Source organism: Podarcis filfolensis (assembly GCF_964270895.1).
Source record: "Podarcis filfolensis genome assembly, chromosome: Z".
Classification (NCBI taxonomy): Eukaryota; Metazoa; Chordata; class Lepidosauria; order Squamata; family Lacertidae; genus Podarcis; species Podarcis filfolensis.
Window position 1 is genome coordinate 22,635,723 of NC_139617.1, and position 19,161 is coordinate 22,654,883.

Here is a 19,161-nt window from a genome sequence, read left to right on the forward strand (position 1 = left end):
ATTATATATATTTCTTTGAACTGCTAGATCAAAATACTGTGTGTTCAGAAGACTGGTGTTGTGTAGGGTATTTCCTGAAGCAGGGAAGAAGCATGTGCCCTTAGTTTTATATATATATATTATATATATAATATTTGAAAAATATTATTGTCATTACTCTCTCATTTTAAGAATTAGAATTTTCCAGAATGGAAGTTAGTGGTCCTGAGCATTACTCTCATGCGTGTCCTCAATTCTCTTGAGCAGGGAATCCAACTCATGAAGAAAATAACATTATTGTGGTTATTTGTGGTAGCAGAATTAATGAAACTGCCAAGCAGGGGAGAGGGGACCAGTGACCCTCTAGTTATTGAGGACTGCAACTCTGTCACACCTGATACTTGACCACATTGGCAAGGGCTGATAGGAGTCCCAACAATACTTGAAAGGCCACAGGTTCCATACCACTGCTTCAAGACTCTAGGTTGTAGCCAGTGCTCGATTCTACTCAGCGTACACCCACCATAGTGAATGGACATGACTAACCCAGGTCCGTTACTGGACACAATTCACTGGCCTAGTTCTCACTGAGGTGATAATCTGTGGCTGGGCTGCACTCCCAAATGGTAGCATCAGTGCTACTAACCGCACCAGTCTATCCCTAACTCCCCATACCCATTTCTTTGCAACGGCAAAATCACATCCTGCTCCACCATCCACCTCCTTTTCTTTTTTCAATAGCAAAGAAGAGTAGAAGTCCTTGCACTTTGGAAACATTTTGCTATATAGAAGACATTTCTAAATGTAGGAGCCAATTACTAGGGGCCAAGGTCCCTTTGCGCCCAAACCCAATAAAATATTGATGAACACTGCCATTCAAATTATGTCCTTGTGTGCATGCTGCATCTTGTGATTGATTTTGTGAGGTGGGGCTTACCTGCGCCCTCAATATTTTATTCAGGTTGACACCCCTGTTTCTAAAGACTTATGTCTCTAGTAATGTGACTGTAAATTCTACATTTGTCATGTTCCTATCAAACAAGCCCCGTTGGTTGTGATTATTTTAAACTCCAAAACACTGTACTTTGTGGATGAGTACAGTTGAGAAATGAACTGGGCCAGCCTGCCCCAACCTGTTGCCTTCCAGATGGTTTTTTATGGGAGTTGTAGTCCAAAACATATAAAAAGCAATAGGTTGGAGCAGGCAGACCCAGCTATTCTAGGCTGAAGTGCCAAGTGATCTACAACCTTCTCTTTGTCCCATGTTCTCTTCTCTTTGTCCCATGTTAATCTCCAGCACCGCCAGGTAGGACTGAGAAAAACCACTGTCTGAAACACTGGAGAGCTGCTGGCCATCCTTGCTGACCTAGATGGGCTTGCGATCTGACAGTCTATATTTGACAGCCTCATACGTTCCTATTCAGTAGCACTTAGAACGTACTTGAATGTGATTAAAATTTGATACGTATGTATTTGTTCCTTCCTTAGGTATACAAGGGACCAGAGACTTCATTCCGTGTTACCAACATTCAGAATAACTGTGAATACCGGTTCAGGGTGTGTGCTGGACGCCAGCATAATGACGGCACTGGATCCCAGGAACTCTTTGGACCATATAGTCCTTACGCAGTGTTCTCATCTCAGAAACAGGCGTCAGCAGCACCAAACACAGATGCCGGCCCCGACCTCACGAAACGCAAGAAGGCGCTCAGCGACGAACAGTTTGCCTTCCTGCTTCTCGTCATCTTTGCAATAGTTGCCATTTTATTTGCTGTTCTCATTCAGTACTTTGTGATCGTAAGCGAGTGAGCTTGCGGATCGACTTCAATACTCGGCTTGTTATTTTTCATACAGAAGTTTTATGCCTTGGGTATTTATGTAAATTCCAACTAAAATGCTAACTGGGAATGATTGTATAAGACCCACGTTTCCATTTTTGCTGCTGGACTTTTAACAGCGAGGCTGGGTAGGTAGAACTTCTCCCCCTCCCACCCCCTCCACCACAAACTCTTCCTTCCCAGGGGTGGAGGGGTAAGAAGAAATGAGCAGAAGAAAATCCCTATTACCACATAGTTATGCATCTTCTAATCAGGGTTAGCTGTTGAAAACAGCAAAATAAATAAATAAAGCAAGCAAGCTGCCTTAATATGCACTTGTGATTCTCAGAGAGTTGGAAAATTCTCACAGTAAGATTTTTATTCAAAGCCAAGAAAGGATTGGTGTGGTGGGGGGAGCTCAGCCTCTTCAGCCCAAGTCTCTGCACATGGGAGATATACAGCAGCAAAGATGGTTCGGCTTAGAACAGTACTGTATTAAAGAACATTGCTAGAACATACCACAACAGATATATACTGTAGACTGAAACGAAACCAAAATCTTAGCAACTTCTACTTTAGTGATACTTTTATTTTTTTGATCATTTTAATCTTTGGGATTCTAGTAGTTAGATTTATCACTTCAAGAGCCAAGGGTCATAGAAGGTGTCTGCACTCTTAGGAGGTTTTTTTTATCAAAAGCACCTCAAGGCACCAAGATTCACCTAAGTACAGAAGGATTTGCATTGGTATATAACGTGGCAAAATACTCCCCCTTCTATACTGTAACATTTCTGAATGAAATGCTTTCTCTCTCGTTGGTAAGCAACTTGTAGGCCCAACCAGAGTTCACTCTCTGAGAGAACAGTAACGCCCTGTGCTTCTGATTGAACACCACTGCGGCGTGGTTTTTTTCAGAGGAAAAGCACAGAATTTTTTTGTCTTTAATGAGAACAAAAAGTGCATTTATGATAAATGTTCCACTATTTGGCTCAAACTGAGCAAATGCTTTTTGTACTATTCTTAACATAAATTTTTTAAAAAAAGATTCAAACTGTGGTCGGTTCTTTTCACTTTTTTAAGTTCTTGGGATTCTCTCCAATGTAATCCAACTGATCAAGTCACATGTGAAAATGAACCTTGCTTTTAAAAAAGTTTTAAATTTTTTAAAGGGAATTGCTGTCTCCTTGGTAGCAGTTTCATATTCCATTGTTTTTGTGATTCCAAAGTCTTTTCAGTTATGTGATGAAATCTTCAGTGGCAGGTCTGGCTTTGGGTGGAATAGTGTTGTTGTTGTTTTGTTTTGGGGGGACAGGGGGGTGAATATCATGCACTACATAAGACTGTTCTTTGTCAAGCCTCTGCAGCAGGTACCTGTGAAGTATAAGTAATTAAATGTTGTCTTTACGTTCACGCTCCTTCGAAAGCTGGAATCAACCTATTTCATTTTGGACAAATAAATCCAAGTTCAAACTAATAAGTTTGTTCCGTTTAACTAATAAGAGAAACCTAACAGTTATACTTTATGAAACATCAGAGCATTTGCACTTGTACGTGGGACAGTGGATGTAATGTGTAAGTCAGTTTAGTTTGAGATGCCTCTGTTTCAGACAACAGAACATCATAAAAGTGTTTCTCAACTGGCTGTTAGTTCATAATGGTAACTTAAGATTTGTGGCATTGCGTATGCATTTCACACCTGGGTGGACACACACACACACACAGACACACATATCACTTAACTATCTTAAAAGTAGATATATGGTGCAATCTGAAATTAATCTTTTTCAAAAAAAATGTACTCTCCTTTTTGTGATCTATTTATTTTGATTTTTTAAAAAAATTCTGGAAACTATGTTTGAATGTATTGTTCTACTTGTAGAAGAACTTTTAAGTTTATCATATATTGTAATGGAAGCCTCTCTTCAATGTTCGAAAGAGTTTTATACAAACGTTAGTGTCTTTTAGTTCACAGGAACGTTTACAACCTGATTTTCTTTCATACTTCACTTTTTATATAAAACAATAGATTGTCAGCAGATTTCTGTTGCCAAAGGGTGTGTTTTTGCTGAACTCTCTGACAAAAATGATTGGGAGGGAATACAGAGTCTTATTTAATTGGCAATAGTATGTCAGATACAATTTTTTAAAAAAAAATTAGGTTTTTTTGAATAAATACTAACCAAAATTATGACTTCCTGGAAAGTTAAAAGTTTAATTTGTATTTGTATTTGCCACCAAATGTTTATATGTCCAGATGATTTACTGGAGAACATAATGGTAGAATTTTATATTTACGACTATACATTCCAGGCTGATGTACTCTAGTGGCATTAATGTATTAGATCCCCTTTTCTCTTGTATTTTTATTTTTATTTTATTTTTTTGCTGTATTTCATACTTATGTTAAACCTGCCAGGCATCGTATTACTAAATTGTAACTATCAAATAGATAATATATTTAATATGGCCAATAAAGATACAATTTTTTTCCCATTGGGTTTGTGGAATTATTATGTGTTGTGTATGGTGATGCGTGAAGAAGGGACCCTTGTTTATATATAGTTGCAAGAGACAGACCTCAAGGGGCATATAAAAAGAACTGTTGAAGCACTAACCACTACAGGTAAAGTTCCATGTCCAGTCACACTTTGGCCAGGCTTTCTCATTCTTGGTTCTAACTTTATTTTCATATTATGGCCAATTTCAAAGGGATGTTTTGTATCATGTTTTTTTCAAATGAAAAAGGCAGAAAATTTAACATGCATAATGCATCTCTCTCGCACATAGAAACTTCCTTACACCAATGGTCCATTGGTCAGTGGTTTAGAGTGCCACCTGCTCTAGTATTGTCCACAGCTTAGCATTGTCCACATTGGCGGGTGGCGCTCTAAACCACTGAGCCTCTTGGGCTTGCCAATCAGAAATTCGGCGGTTCGAATCCTCACGACGGGGTGAGCTCCCATTGCTTTGTCTTAGCTCCTGCCAACCTAACAGTTCAAAAGCATACTAGTGCAAAATGATATATAGTTACCCCTGCAGCGGGGAAGTAAATGGGGTTTCTGTGCATTCTGGTTTCCGTTACGGTGTTCTGTTGCACCAGAAGAGGTTTAGTCATGCTGGCCATATGACACAGCTGTCTGTGGACAAATGCCTGTTCCCTCGGCCTGAAAGCGAGATGAGCGCCGCAACCCCAGAGTCGCCTTTGACTGGACATAACCATCCAGGAGTCCTTTACCTTTTTACCTGTCCGCATTGATTGATGAGGTTCCTCCATGGTATGACAGAAGGTCACACTCTATTAGGAGTTGGTAGAACCTTCTGCGTGCAAGATAGGATATGCTCTACCACTGAGCTACTGCCCTTCCCCAATTCTGCCTAATTCCAATAATTTAAATGGAAAAAAGTAGCAAGAAGACATGGATAAATTTCTAAGCTTGTATCCTATAAGTAACAGAAACCTCAATTTTAAAAGTAGAAATTTCAAGCTTCTACACTTTTTGCCATGTACCCTTCTTGGGCCGTGCTCTGGAATTTCTTCCAGATTCCTCATGCTCAGGGCATTTTCTGGCAATTTATTTCAGCTTCTCACCTGCGACAGGCACTGTAGCCATACGAATTCCTGGGTGACAGTTCAACTTGTTTAGGTGGAGTGCAACCCTGCACCCCCTCAAAAAAACAAAAAAACAACAACTAGGAGAACAAGGAGGGTACTGTTAGATTCAGCTTTGTCTTTGATGGCTTGATGGCTTAGGTAGCCTCTGTAAATGTACAGCACCTTTTCACTAGCTGCCACTCATTCTGCACAGACAAAGGCTTGCCCTAGAACCATCCTAACTGGATTACTGTAATTTAAGTGTGGGACTGCCTTGGAAGCAGTTCAGAAACTGCAGCTAATTCAAAAATACAATGGCTAGATTGCTACCTTAAACATGTTGCAGCTGTTTTACACCCTTTTAGTCTGTTTCTGGGCACAGCAGGGGTCAGCAAACTTTTTCAGCAGGGGTCCAGTCCACTGTCCCTCAGACCTTGTGGGGGCCCAGACTATATTTTGAAAAGAAAAATGAACGAATTCCTATGCCCCACAAATCACCCAGAGATGCATTTTAAATAAAAGCACACCTTCTACTCATGTAAAAACACCAGGCAGGCCCCACAAATAACCCAGAGATGCATTTTAAATAAAAACACACCTTCTACTCATGTAAAAACACCAGGCAGGCCCCACAAATAACCCAGAGATGCATTTTAAATAAAAGGACACATTCTACTCATGTAAAAACACAGGGATTCCTGGACCGTCCACGGGCCGGATTTAGAAGGCGATTGGGCTGGATCCAGTCCCCAGGCCTTAGTTTGCCTACCCATGGTTCAGAGGGACCTGTTAATGCTGAAATTTTAAACACACTAAGGAATAAGCCCCATTGAACTCAACGGGCTTTACTCTGATGCATAAGGTTTCATTGTTAAAATCATTTAATGGCACTGAGCACCTGAATGACTACTTTCGTTTGTGCCTCCCTGTACCTTAAGAGGTGCTTCAGAACCCCATTGCTGTCAACGAAGGCATTCTCTGGCTAGGCACACAACCGCTTCAGTTTCTTCCAGCTGACACCTAACTTTAAATGAAATGACTCTTTCTCGTGCCTTTCTAGATCTGTGGTCTTAAACCTGCTTTTAGATGGCTATGTTGCTTCAACGTGCTATTGGTTTATTTATTTAAAAAAACACTTTTATTTTTTAAATTTTAAGTCATCTGAAGAGCAGGTATCAGTTCAGAGCAGGTATTAATTTAAAAAAGAAGCACACACACAAACACAACAGCTTGTGGACAAGGCTGAGAGTGCTGAAAGGTAGGCGGCCTACTGCGAAGTGGTGGTTTTAGGGATGGCAAGTGTCCATAATGCAGGCAACATTGCTGAAGGTAATGCAAGTGGGAAGGGCAACAGTTTAGCAGCCTACTGCAAAATGGCGGCATAGTGACTGCCGTCTGTGCTACTGGTTGGGCAAGGCAGGTGGAAGAAGCCCTTGCCTCTGAATATATTTTAATGGTCTGCCCAGCAAAAATAGTTCTATCAAGCTATAATTATTATGGTCTGAAAAGGCAGTGTCAAAAGATTACAGCATTTGGGCCGTTTTAGTTTAGAGAAAAGAGTAAGAGGAGACAATCATGGAACCATAGAGCTGGAAGGGACCTTGAGAGTCATCCAGCCCAATCTCCTTTCAATGCAGGAATCTCAACTAAAGCATCCATGAGGCCATCCCAAGTGTATACATTGACCACCCAGAGGCGTGTATACAATTATACATGGTGTGGAGAAAGTGGACAGAGAAAAGTTTTCCTCCCTTGTAATACTAGAACTCATGGACATTATCCCCACCCCACCCCACCCCAAAAAAGCTGCATGTTGGAAGATTCAGGGTTGCAAGAGCCTAGTTGTGGTATACAGTTAAATTGTGGAATTTCACGCACAAGAAGGAGTGGTGGCTTTAAAAGAAGATTGGACGGATTCATGAAAGATAAGGCTGTCAAGGACTACTAACCCTGAGAGCTATATTCTCTCTCTACGGTCAGAGGCAGCATGCTTCTGAATAAAGGTAAAGGTAAAGGTACCCCTGACCATTAGGTCCAGTCATGACCGACTCTGGGGTTGCGGCGCTCATCTCGCTTTATTGGCCGAGGGAGCCGGCATACAGCTTCTGGGTCATGTGGCCAGCATGACTAAGCCGCTTCAGGCGAACCAGAGCAGCGCACGGAAACGCCGTTTACCTTCCCGCCAAAGCGGTACCTATTTATCTACTTGTACTTAGGGGTGCTTTCGAACTGCTAGGTTGGCAGGAGCAGGGACTGAACAACGGGAGCTCACCCCATCACGGGGATTCAAACCACCAACCTTCTGATCGGCAAGTCCTAAGCTCTGTGGTTTAACCCACAGCGCCACCCGCGTCCCTATGCTTCTGAATACCAGGTGCTAAAAACTGCACAAGAGGAGAGTGCTGTTGCACCCATGTCTTGCTTATACCAGAGTTCCATACATTGCTTTCCAACTTCTAGCAGGCTATTCTCATAACTCACTAGGTTCTAACTTGGCTTTATTCCTGATGTGCCAGCTTACATTGGCTTCCCACCAGATTCTATCCTGGATCCACCCTTGATGTAGAGATCATTCAGGCTCGATCTCTGTGTTATCATGTCCTTTTCTGGTTCCTGCTGCTCTAGTTCTGTGGGGCAGTCAAAGGGCCAGAGTGGCATGCTTTTTAGGGTGTATGTTAGGACTTGGGAGACCCAGGTTCAAGTCACCACTGTCATGAAGATCCCTGGGTGCCTTTGAACCAGTTACTATAGCTCAGTTTAATCTACCTCTGTGAGGGTACAATAGCAGGAGAGTAGCATGTATGCCACCTTCATTCATTCATTTTATTTGTATGACACTTTTCCACAGACACACACGCACACAAATCATGCTCAAAGCAACCTACAACAAAGAAACAGAGATGCATTTGAGCAAGGTAGGACAAAAATGCATCAGGACCAAGCACTATCTTCCTGGGTGCCTACTTGCATCCCACAAGCACTATCTATATATTGAGAGGCAATGTGGCCTAATGGTTAGAATGTAAACAAATAGAAATGTAAGCTAGATGCTGCCCTTCAACCTATGCTAACCTCACATGGGGCAGGGGGCAGGGAGAAGATCTATGCTGAGCTCCTTGAAAGAAGGGTGAAACATAAAAAATAAAAAATATTATAGGTAGGGGTTTTTTTAGAGTTTAGGAGCCAAGAAGCACAGCTACAAGCGATTATTATGCAAGTTAGGCAGAGTACAATGTGTTCCTCTTCAGTTTTTGCACCAGAAACTGCTGCCGGCAGCACAGCAGCTAAAATACATACATATGGATGTGTACAATACATATAATGGGTACATAACATCAGCCTGTTAGCAATTTTTTAAGCATCGCTAATAAATCCACATATGAGATGGTACATAACATTCCATCCATTGTCACTGACAACTTCTTCTATTATTCCAGCGAGGCACAAAATAAAACAAAACCCACAAATTTTCCATCAATTATTAACCCCTCGTTCATAAAAAGATTCTTTTGGGATCAGCATTCAGAATTAGAAAGAAAGAACTAATGAAATTAAATGATCAGGTTCCATATGCATTTTTCCATATGTAGATTTCCAGATCATCTGAATTTCAGCTCTGATTGCTAAACATATAGTCTACATTTGATGGTGGTGATTATTATTTTAACCATCTACGCTACTAGGAAGCATAGTTATAATCTCTCCAGCTAGCAAAACTTGTTTTCCCCCCGCTATCATCAACCAGCCCAGCTGTCATCCATAATCTTCCTGATAATGCGAGATGCTGTACTACCCCAGGACGTAATTATTTTGTGTGAAGTTCATTGAAATCTGGCCAGAAAAACCAGTCAACAGATCTACATTCTCAAGTGATATTACAGCTTTAATTAACTTTAGACTGAAGCATTTTCTCTGGCACTTTCCTGTTTTCATAAGCTTATCACAATGTTATTTGGCACAGCAAAATTTGAACTGCCATTCAGGCAAACAATCAGATAAACAAATAATGCTCTTCTTTTAACAATATTCATAACATCTCTATGTCTAATTCACTCCTATGTTTAAGCTGTGCTGCTTGATTCTGATGGCATCACCCCAGCAATCCTTATCCCCAAGCTATTTTATCATAGCGTTCCCTCCCCAATTTTAAATCTTTTGGGAGAAGACATAAGAAAATGATTACAAGGCAGGAGATCAGAAAATAAAAGAATACCTAAGAAAATTAATGAGGGGAAGTGGACTGAACTAAATAAAACAGTGGGATGCAAGGAAATGAGAAAGCGCAAGGCTCAAGATAAGGTAGAATGCCTTTATCATCTCTGAATAGTTTCTCAGGGTTGATTATAAGATTGTACGCAGTTGGGAGTAAGACTCATTGAACCCAAATGGGCAAGGTGCAGCTGAGGAGGATGCTCTGCCAGGACTTGTACTCTTCTCTGCTCCTCTCCCACTTTCTTCCTGTCCAAGGTGGCCCTGCCCTCTGCTTACCCCTCAGAGCTGGTATGCCACACAAGGCTAGGCCTCAACAGTAGGAGCATCTCCTTCTCCTCCTCCTGCTCTCCAGCAGCGGCTGCAGGACAAGCTGCCTATAGGAGGAGGTTGGCAGCAGCAGCCATGAAAAGTCAACAGGATGCTTCCTTGCAAGCACTGCCACTGTCACCATTGCTCAGAACAAACACCGGCTCATCCTCCTCCCCAAGCTTGGTGGCGGTACCACTGTGAGGAGGAAACAAAGCCTAGAAATCAAGACTTTCTGTGATCAAGCCACATCAAGCATGTGTTGTTTGCATGCAGAAGGCCTGTGTTTCAGTTTTTGGCATCTCCAAGTAGGGGCAATGCCTATTGAGCCACTGCCAGTCACTGCAGATTGGGCCCCATGTGTACATCTGGGGTTTTGAGAGCATGCTGCGGGCACTACCTCCTCTGCTCACTTGTCATCCATGGTTTATCTACGTGCAGTGCACACAACAAAAGTCCACACACAGATTCCTTGCTTTTCTTTAGGGTAAAATTTAAAAAAGATCTTCTTGAATTTACATTATGTTACCTGGGGGTCCACCCAAAAGAAAAACCCATTAAATTAAGGCCGATCTGATACTTGCCAGTACCACAAGAACACTGATCCAAAGCACAGTTCCTCATGGATCTTCACATGGGTAGATGACAAAGTCAACAATAAATCGCAGGACACGCCTGTGGATTCAGGGGTGAGCTACAGTTTGCTGATGGTTTCAAGGCGATCACACGTAAAAAGCATGAGGACTCCATAAGGATTTGTGCCTGTGATAAGTGGTGCTCTTGCATTGCATTGTGCTGATCAGGGTTTTTTAAAATAGTTTTTAATGATTCAGTCAATGGAGGCAGATGCTATCTATGATTTGACAGGGTAGGGATGGAGAAGCCATGGAAAAGTAAGCCGTTTCAATAAGATCTCCTTCACTAGGTCCAAGAGGTGTGGGTGGGTGGGTGGGTCGGTGTGTGCACACACACTAGCCACCTCTTTCATATTTTGTTTCCTATACACATAAGAATGTAAAATGTTGTCACACTCTGCAGTTTGTGTGGCTGACAATAAGCGTTTTGTCTTTCCCACTATAGTGGTACCTCGGGTTACATACGCTTTAGGTTACAGACTCCATTAACCCAGAAATAGTACCTCAAGTTAAGAACTTTGCTTCAGGATGAGAACAGCAGCAGCAGGAGGCCCCATTAGCTAAAGTGGTGCTTCAGGTTAAGAACAGTTTCAGGTTAAGAACGAACGAATTAAGTACTTAACCCGAGGTACCACTGTACTTGTAAAACAGAGCAGTTTTGACAAAGCCAGCTCTATGGGGTATAGTCATAGGGACAGTGCTAACAAGCTTAGCTTGATTGGTGCAAACTGATTTCCTTTAGCACCAAAGGCTGTAAGCGACACATTCAATCATGATGCAGCCCAATGAAGACTTTATCAAAACTCAAAAGCTTGCTTGTTTTTTTGGGGGGGGACAGGACTTTGGGGCTCTAAATAAAAGGCACTACCTGCCTGTTTATCGCTGTACCTGCACTCTCACCACCAATTTTGAATCTCTGTGCACACAATGTCCCCCCCCCCCCCCCGCTCCCGATGAAGAGCTATCCTTTAGTTTCTGGAGAATTACTGCTGTTTGGTGCTTTTCCTCTCAAATGAGCTTTAATCTGAAGGGAAAACCTAAGCCACATTCTCTTTGCAGTTCAGATGAGGTGTGTATATTTGAGACAGCCACCAAGCATGTGTGCATCTCTGCTTCATGAATAGGAGTTTGGGATGGTTGGGGCTGCAGGGGCAAGGAAACCAAAGACCTGACTCACTCAGGGTGACGACATTCCCACCCATTCTCTGGTACAGCAGCACACAAATATGACTGGGTACGCAGCAGGGGGAGAAATGACCTCGCTGTGTTTTAAGCCATTAATTTGTACATAGCCTAAATGTGAATATTCCCCACTGGAGCATTTTTCCATTTAGATTACACAGTGACAGTGTTCAACAGGTGCATCCTTCCAGCCCAAGTAGATGGGAATGGAGAGAGACCTGTGTACCTGGAACAAAAAAAAAGACCTGCACGTTGGTGGTCGTGTGTAAATCAGACACATGCAAAATAGTCGCTGCCTGTATTATAGATTTATAGATGGATGGATGGATGGATGGATGGATGGATAGATGATGATAGATAGATAGATAGATAGATAGATAGATAGATAGATGATGATAGATAGAGATGATAGATGATAGATAGATAGATGATAGATGATAGATGATAGATGATAGATGATAGATGATAGATAGATAGATGATAGATGATAGATAGATAGATAGATAGATAGATAGATAGATAGATAGATGATAGATAGATGATAGATAGATAGATAGATAGATAGATAGATATAGATAGATAGATAGATGATAGATAGATATGAGTTTTTGTGGGGAGGAAGCAGGCTCTTTGCAGAGTTTAAAGTTGAACTGCAGTGATGCCTAGAAGCAAAGCAGCAAGGAGGGAGAGCGCCATACTGGATCTCTAGAATCCAAGGCTGCAGCTACAGGAGAAGCAGGACCTTATTGGGGTGTTATGCTGCGAAGCCATCTATCATAAACTCAGGTTGAATATACATGTAAATAAAATATATATCCTAAAGACACCGCAATCTCTGCTGTGCCTCATTTCCAAAAGGATGCATGAACCCTGGGTGAGCATCTGGAACCTCTGGAATCTTGCATCACTGGGAAATTGAGGTATACAAAATATTCTATTACATTTGTTTATTGGTGGCATGGTTTGATTTAAAAAAACAAACAACCAATTCCTTTTAAAGCTTAGTTTGTGTGTGAAATATCTACTTCAACTGTCTGTGACTTGGTATTTAAAAATAATGCTACAGATTAAACTAGGAGTGAGGGGCCACTCATTTTGAAAACAAAACACAAAATGAATGCACCCCTTAGATCTACTTTAAAATAAATAAATAAGATGAATGCGCAAATTAAAAGAATGAAATTGTAATGCCAGGATTTTCTCCCCCATTTGCTTTTAATGCTTTCACATTGAACGGATAGGTAGCATATTTTTCACATTCACAAGGTGTGGCAGGGTCGGGGGGGGGGGAGGGTATGTGAGCAAGCAGTAGATTTTGCCATGCAGTTCTCTAACCATTAAAATGCATATATTAGGGGGAAATGTTAGTGCAAAATAACATACAAAGGTGTATTATATCAGGGAAAGCAGCTTGTTGAAATGTGCACATTAGACAAAAATGTGCTTATTAGGAAAGATTAGCACAAAAAAATCTGATGAATTTTAACAAAGATTTTCTTTCTAAAGTAAAATTGCTGCAGAAATTCAGAGAACTGTATTTAATATTGGAAAAATGAAAACAAGATAAATTGAAACAGACACCTTTATCCATCTCTAAATGAAGCTGAGCTCTTGAACTGCTGTATCTAACATCTATCTATCTATCTATCTATCTATCTATCTATCATCTATCTATCTATGTATATGGGAGCGGAGGGAAGGGATGTGGGTGGTTGGGGGAGATCTTGCAAGCAAAGCACTTACTAGCGTATTTCAAAATTATTTTACAGGAAAGAACTGATTTCCACACCTTCAACAGAAGTCTTGCCACTCCTGCTTAAGTTCCTTTGCTGCCAAGCCTGGTTATGGTTCAGAAACTTGCACACAGCTTTTCTGTACTTTTGTGACATGACGTTGTAAAGGATTGGATTCACAGAGGCTCCAAAGTAAAACAGCAGCATTGAGATGAGGTTGAAGTACTGGCTTATCTCATAGAGGACTGTGCTTCCCTGGGCGAAGAGGATTCGGCCGACGTGTAAGGGAAGCCAGCAGAGCACAAAGGCCACGACCACGACTGCTACATGAGGGTGAGAATATATTTCCGCAGGTCAATCCCAGGCACTAAGTCCTTCCCTCTCTTTAAAATAGCCCAAAGCTTTCTGGGCAGACCTCCCTGAAGAGCCACATGCTAGTGGTGAGTGGTGCCAGAATTAGTGGGTGCAGCAAAGAATTTACTCCACCTTTGACAACTAGTCTAGTTTCTATACACAACTCCCCTCTTTATCCTCTACCCAGCAAAGCAAAAGGAATTATCAGTGTCCAAGGGCGCATTCCAGCCAGTGATAAACACTAGGGAAGTTGCTTAAGGAGATAGACAGTCGGATAGAGATGCTTTGATGCCCTGGGCTCAATGTTCTCCACCCCTGCTTTCAAAGTAGATTTTACCATCTTTGAACAAGTGGGCCTTTTAATCAATGTACTTGGTGGTACATAAAGACTGCTTTTCAACTATGGAGGTCAAATGTTTTTTTTAAAAAATCCATTCTAAAACCAACAGTCCAGAGCAACAAACTAAAGCATAGCAGTGGGAGAATTAAAGCGTATGCAAAGGCTAGCTGGAAGGAATGAACCCTGACAGGTCTCCATGGAAGACACTGGGAAAGTAGAAGACCGTTGAAATGTCATATCTAGGAGCTGTTCAAAACTTATGGGGGAGGCTATTTCCCCCTGACAATTTGTACTTCAGCTAGGGTTGCCAGGCCAAGAGCATCCCAGCTCCTGAAATTTCATGGCCCAAACCAGGTGATGTCATGGGATGGACCTTGGAGACAGAGGTTAATTGGGAGAGTTGACTGGGACACCCCTATGCCCACCCTCAGAGTGGCTATGCAATAATTTGCTGCCAGCTCTCGTCAGGCTGAAATTTGCAAGCTGCATGCGGTTTTCTTAGCAACAACAAAAATTAAAGGCAGTCTTGCCTACCTGGAAACCAGGAAGTGCTCCAGATTGTTGTTGGTCCCCACTTTCCATCAGCAACACTTGGAGGACCACAGGTTACCTAGTACTGGTTCAACCTTTTTAGATCAGGGATGGAGAACTTGTGGTCCTCCATATGTTGTTGAGCTACAGTGCCTATCATTCCTGACCATTGGCTGTGCTGACCTGGGGTTAATAGGAGCTGTAACCCTACAACATCTAGAGGGCCATGGGTTCCTCATCGCTGGTCTAAAAGGACCATCCCCACCCTGTTCAAACAAGCCAAATTCCCAGTATCTGGCAAGTACAAGTGCCAATACAAGTCACATCCATTTATTGTGATTCTTCTCCCAAAGAATCCTAGGAGCTATAGTTTACTCCTCACAGAGCTACAATTCCAAACACCATTAACAAACTACTGTTCCCAGAATTCTTCGGTGGAAGCTATGTGCTTTAAATGTATGGTGTGGATGCAGCCACATGTTGAGAACTGTCTTGTCTGATCACATTACGGAATAAACACATTACTCTGAAGGCTGTTCCCTGTGTTTCTTTAACTTTGCTTTCTATGTCTCTCCTTCCACTCTGACGCATTTGAGTCATGCTCTTTATAGCGGAATGCTACTTACCTAGCATTTTCACAGTTTGTTGGTGGTGCCTCTCCCTCGTTGCAGCATGGTGCCCCTCCAGGTTCTGTGCAGTTCTCCAGAGCTTTCGACAGATCAGCCCATAGAGGAGAACTAAGCAAACGACAGGTAGGAAAAAATACAGGGTGGAGAGCCATGCCATTGTTTCTAGAAGTCCTGAACGGGCTGCTTGCTCGATGTATTTGCATTCATTGGTTTCCTCTGGGAGGCTTCCGTTGCGGTGTTCTACGCCGAAGAGAAACAGGATTGGGATGGCAGTCACCGCAGAGCAAACCCATATCAGGAGGATAATGCCTTTGACCCGCCTTTTAGTGATGGTTGCTTTGGCTTTCAAAGGGAAGCAGATTGCAAAATATCTCTCAACACTCAAGGTGGTTATGTGGAGTATGGTGCAGTAAGTGCACATTTCATTGAGGTAGACATTAAACTTGCAGAGGAAATTGCCAAAGATGTACGGCTTATACTTCCAGATTCTATACAAATCAGAAGGCAAGCCAAGGAAGATCAGACTGTCAGACAACGCCATGCTGGATAAATACATATTAACCGTTGTCTGCATTTCCTTGTATCGCTTAAAAATTAATATAATGGTCATGTTCCCAGTGATGCCCAAGAAGAACAAGAGGATGCAAATAATTGTCACTGGCACTAAGACAGACATGTCAAACAAGGAAGAAGGGTCTTCATAATACTCTGTATTATTTCCAATGGAACCATTCAATGAAAAAAAATCCATTTCTGATTAATGTTGATCCCTACTTGCCTAGGGACTTGCTCACCCTCCTCCGTCAGTGCTCCTTGCTTCAAAGTGAAGTTTCCAAATGTGTTGAGAATTCCCCCATCAACAAGTTCAATCTCATTTCCGTCCAGGACTGCGGGCTGCTTATACAGACCAACAGCCTACAGAACTTGAAGAGGCAGGTGTCCAGTGTTAATCAGCCTCTGAAGCTAGAAATAGTGTTGGGATTTTAGAAGAGATATCTGCCAGAAGCAAGAGAAGAAAAAGAAATTCAGCGTATACAGTTGAGATGTAGTTGAATTAAACAGCCCATGAAGGTCAGTTGTATGGAGGCCACCATGCACACACATCTCCGTCCAGAACTCTGCTGCCGAAATTATTTACCTCTTTTTTTCTCTCTAACCATGTGACACTCTTCCTTAAATCCCTTCACTGGCTTCCCATCTGTTCCCAGATATTGTTTCTCACCTTCAAAGCCCTATGTAGTTCATTCACCCCTCCTGCTCTGTGAAATGACTCTGCCCGTTTTCTCTTGCTGCCTCTTACACCTGGAGCTGCTTCCTGGAATGTCTTCATGCAAAATGCCTCCTGTATTTCCCTGGGCTTCACCTCACATTAGTTGTATCCAGCATGGCCAATGATCGATCGTAAGAGCTGGTAAGAGTTCATACTCCAACAGCCTCTGAAGGACCACGGGTTCTCCATGCCTGCTGTTTGTTTTCCTGAGCTCCTTGGAGGAAGGAACAGGATTGTTTTTAAAATGTAAGGAGCAACAATAAAAACAGCATCAAAACTATTAACAACATATTCACAGCTTGAACAAATCACTAGAAAGGCAAACATGCACTGCTGCTGGAATGAACAAGCAAAGCCAACAGAGTTGAGAAACATACCTTCTCCTTCCGCAAAATGTTTGCCAGGCTCTTTCATAAATTCAGTGTCTGCAGCTCTTGCTTCCCCACTGCACATCACCAAAGCTTCTGCTACATTTACATTATCTGCAGCTTGGGAATAGTTGTTTGTTTGTTTTTAAAGTCATCAGCAGCAAGGAGCAAAGGCCACATCCCTTTGCCTGGTTGGGGCAGCAGCCATGCATAAAACCCTGATTAAGTGCTACGTCTCTCGGGAATCAGTTGGGAAAGTTTGATCTTTTGAGTGCTTTCCTCTCCCACCCTTCACCCACCTGCCCTTCCCCTGTGGAGCATGGCAAACAAGGCAACATTTTGAAGCCATCCATCAACATCCTCTGCCATTTAAACAAGGGAACATTAAACAGCTGGGCCTACCTCTCCGTTTCTCCTTAATCTATCATCTAAAGTGGAACACATTCACCATTACCTGGAAGGACCAGACAGCAGTTTGATACTGCAAATCCAATTAGAATGCCCCAATCAATTATTTTTTCCAGGTTTGGCTTCAGCAAGCAAGGACAGCAAACTAGGAGAGAGGCTCTTCTTTCCTGATGGACTGAGGATCCTTTGCAACAGATGCCAGTGTGTGGAAAGATTTTGACCAAGTGCATTTTTAATACATTGGTCAAGAGGCCTCTTTCACTTAGCTTTTCATTTATTTGATCATTAACCAAGCCTGTCTAAACAGCTTTAATGGGCACCCACTCTTTATGCAAAGCCTCATTTGCTACACCTGAAAGGTCAGCTTGACATCACACACATCCTAAAGGCGTTTCGTTCACCTTTCATGCAGAACATCCAAGTTCCACAAGACGCGAGGAAACTGGATGGTCTCTGATTTGTTTGTTTACTTATTTGCAAAAAACGTATGTCTATACACCACCAGTAGTAAGGGGGGGATATATTAGTGGTGGACAGAATACAATCAACAATCAAAGTACTGAAAGAAGTACAAAATCCACCACAAATCAGCAGACCAGACTCTTCTTGTGTTGATGCATTAAAGAGTCCTGCTGGATCAAATCAGAGACCCATCTCATCCAGCACTCTGCTCTCACAGTCACCAACCAGATGCCTTCAGGAAGTCCACAAGCAGAAACCAACTGCAACAGCAGTTTTCCCACTTGTGATGATCAGCAATGGTATCCAAAGTAGTCACTGATAGCCTTAGCCTCTATGAATTTCTCCAGACCTCTTTTAAAGCCATCCAAGTTAATGACCACCGCTACATCTCATGGGAACAAATCCCATGTTTTAATGATGTGCTGTGTGAATTCAGAATTGAATCATCCTACACTGAACTTCACTGGGTGGCCTCAAGGTCCAGCATTATGAGACAAGGATAAATTGTCTCCCTAACTTTCTCCAAGGCGTACATAATCTTACACACCTCAAACCATTTCCCCCATGCTAAAGTTACCCCGTCCCCTTGCTCCTTGCCACTGCCCACCCCAATTATGCTTGGCCACCCCTCTCTTCACCTTGCAGCTCACCTAAAAAAAACCTTCCTTTTAGACCTCACAATCCTTCCATAGACCTTGTCAAAGAGCCCTCTTAGACCAGAAGGAAGCATGCTTTTTTCTTGCAAGTGGCAGCAGCAGTGGGGAAGAACAAAGGGGAGAGATTCCCACCCCCTTGTTCTGCTCCTTTCTACTCAAGCAGCAGCAACAGGGGACGTGGGTGGCGCTGTGGGTTAAACCACAGAGCCTAGGACTTGCTGATCAGAAGGTCGGCGGTTCGAATCCCCGCGCTGGGGTGAGCTCCCGTTGCTCGGTCCCTACTCCTGCCAACCTAGCAGCTCAAAAGCACGTCAAAGTACAGTACAAGTAGATAAATAGGTACCACTCCGGCGAGAAGGTAAACGGTGTTTCCATGTGCTGCTCTGGTTCGCCAGAAGTGGCTTAGTCATGCTGGCCACATGACCCGGAAGCTGTACGCCGGCTCCCTCGGGCAGTAAAGCGAGATGAGTGCTGCAACCCCAGAGTCGGTCACGACTGGACCTAATGGTCAGGGGTCCCTTTACCTTTACCTTTACACCACCAGCAGCAAAGCCTAATCTTCTTCATCCCCTTTTGGCAATGGTGGTAGCAGAAGCAGCAACAGTGGGACAATGTGGGGAAAGACTTTCTTTCTTTCTATGTATTCACCTGCTATGTAGCAGTGGAAGGGGGAGGGATAAAGGAGAG

At 42.6% G+C, this 19,161-nt stretch overlaps 2 protein-coding genes across 5 annotated transcripts in view; one reads left to right on the forward strand and one right to left on the reverse strand.

The window, feature by feature from the left end:
- FNDC3A (fibronectin type III domain containing 3A) overlaps window positions 1-4,289 on the forward strand; it is a 54,458-nt gene extending 50,169 nt beyond the window's left edge. For all 3 annotated transcript variants that reach the window (XM_083595817.1, XM_083595818.1, XM_083595819.1), the window contains one exon: window positions 1,468-4,289. In XM_083595817.1, coding sequence (XP_083451943.1) covers window positions 1,468-1,788 — 321 coding nt within the window. In that variant the 3' untranslated portion in view covers window positions 1,789-4,289. The remainder of the gene's footprint in view (window positions 1-1,467) is intronic.
- Window positions 4,157-17,195, reverse strand: LOC310754285 (growth hormone secretagogue receptor type 1-like; the record flags this gene model as incomplete). 2 transcript variants are annotated; one of them, XM_083596084.1, is made up of 3 exons in its annotated part: window positions 4,157-6,408; window positions 13,513-13,779; window positions 15,308-17,195. In XM_083596084.1, the coding sequence occupies 3 exons, from the start codon at window positions 16,059-16,061 to the stop codon at window positions 6,371-6,373; spliced, it is 1,059 nt and encodes a 352-aa protein (XP_083452210.1). The 2 variants fall into 2 exon arrangements, with proteins under 2 accessions (XP_083452210.1, XP_083452209.1); XM_083596083.1 differs by lacking the exon at window positions 4,157-6,408 and having other exon boundaries at window positions 13,487-13,779; window positions 15,308-16,061.
- Between the last annotated feature and the right edge of the window lie 1,966 nt (window positions 17,196-19,161).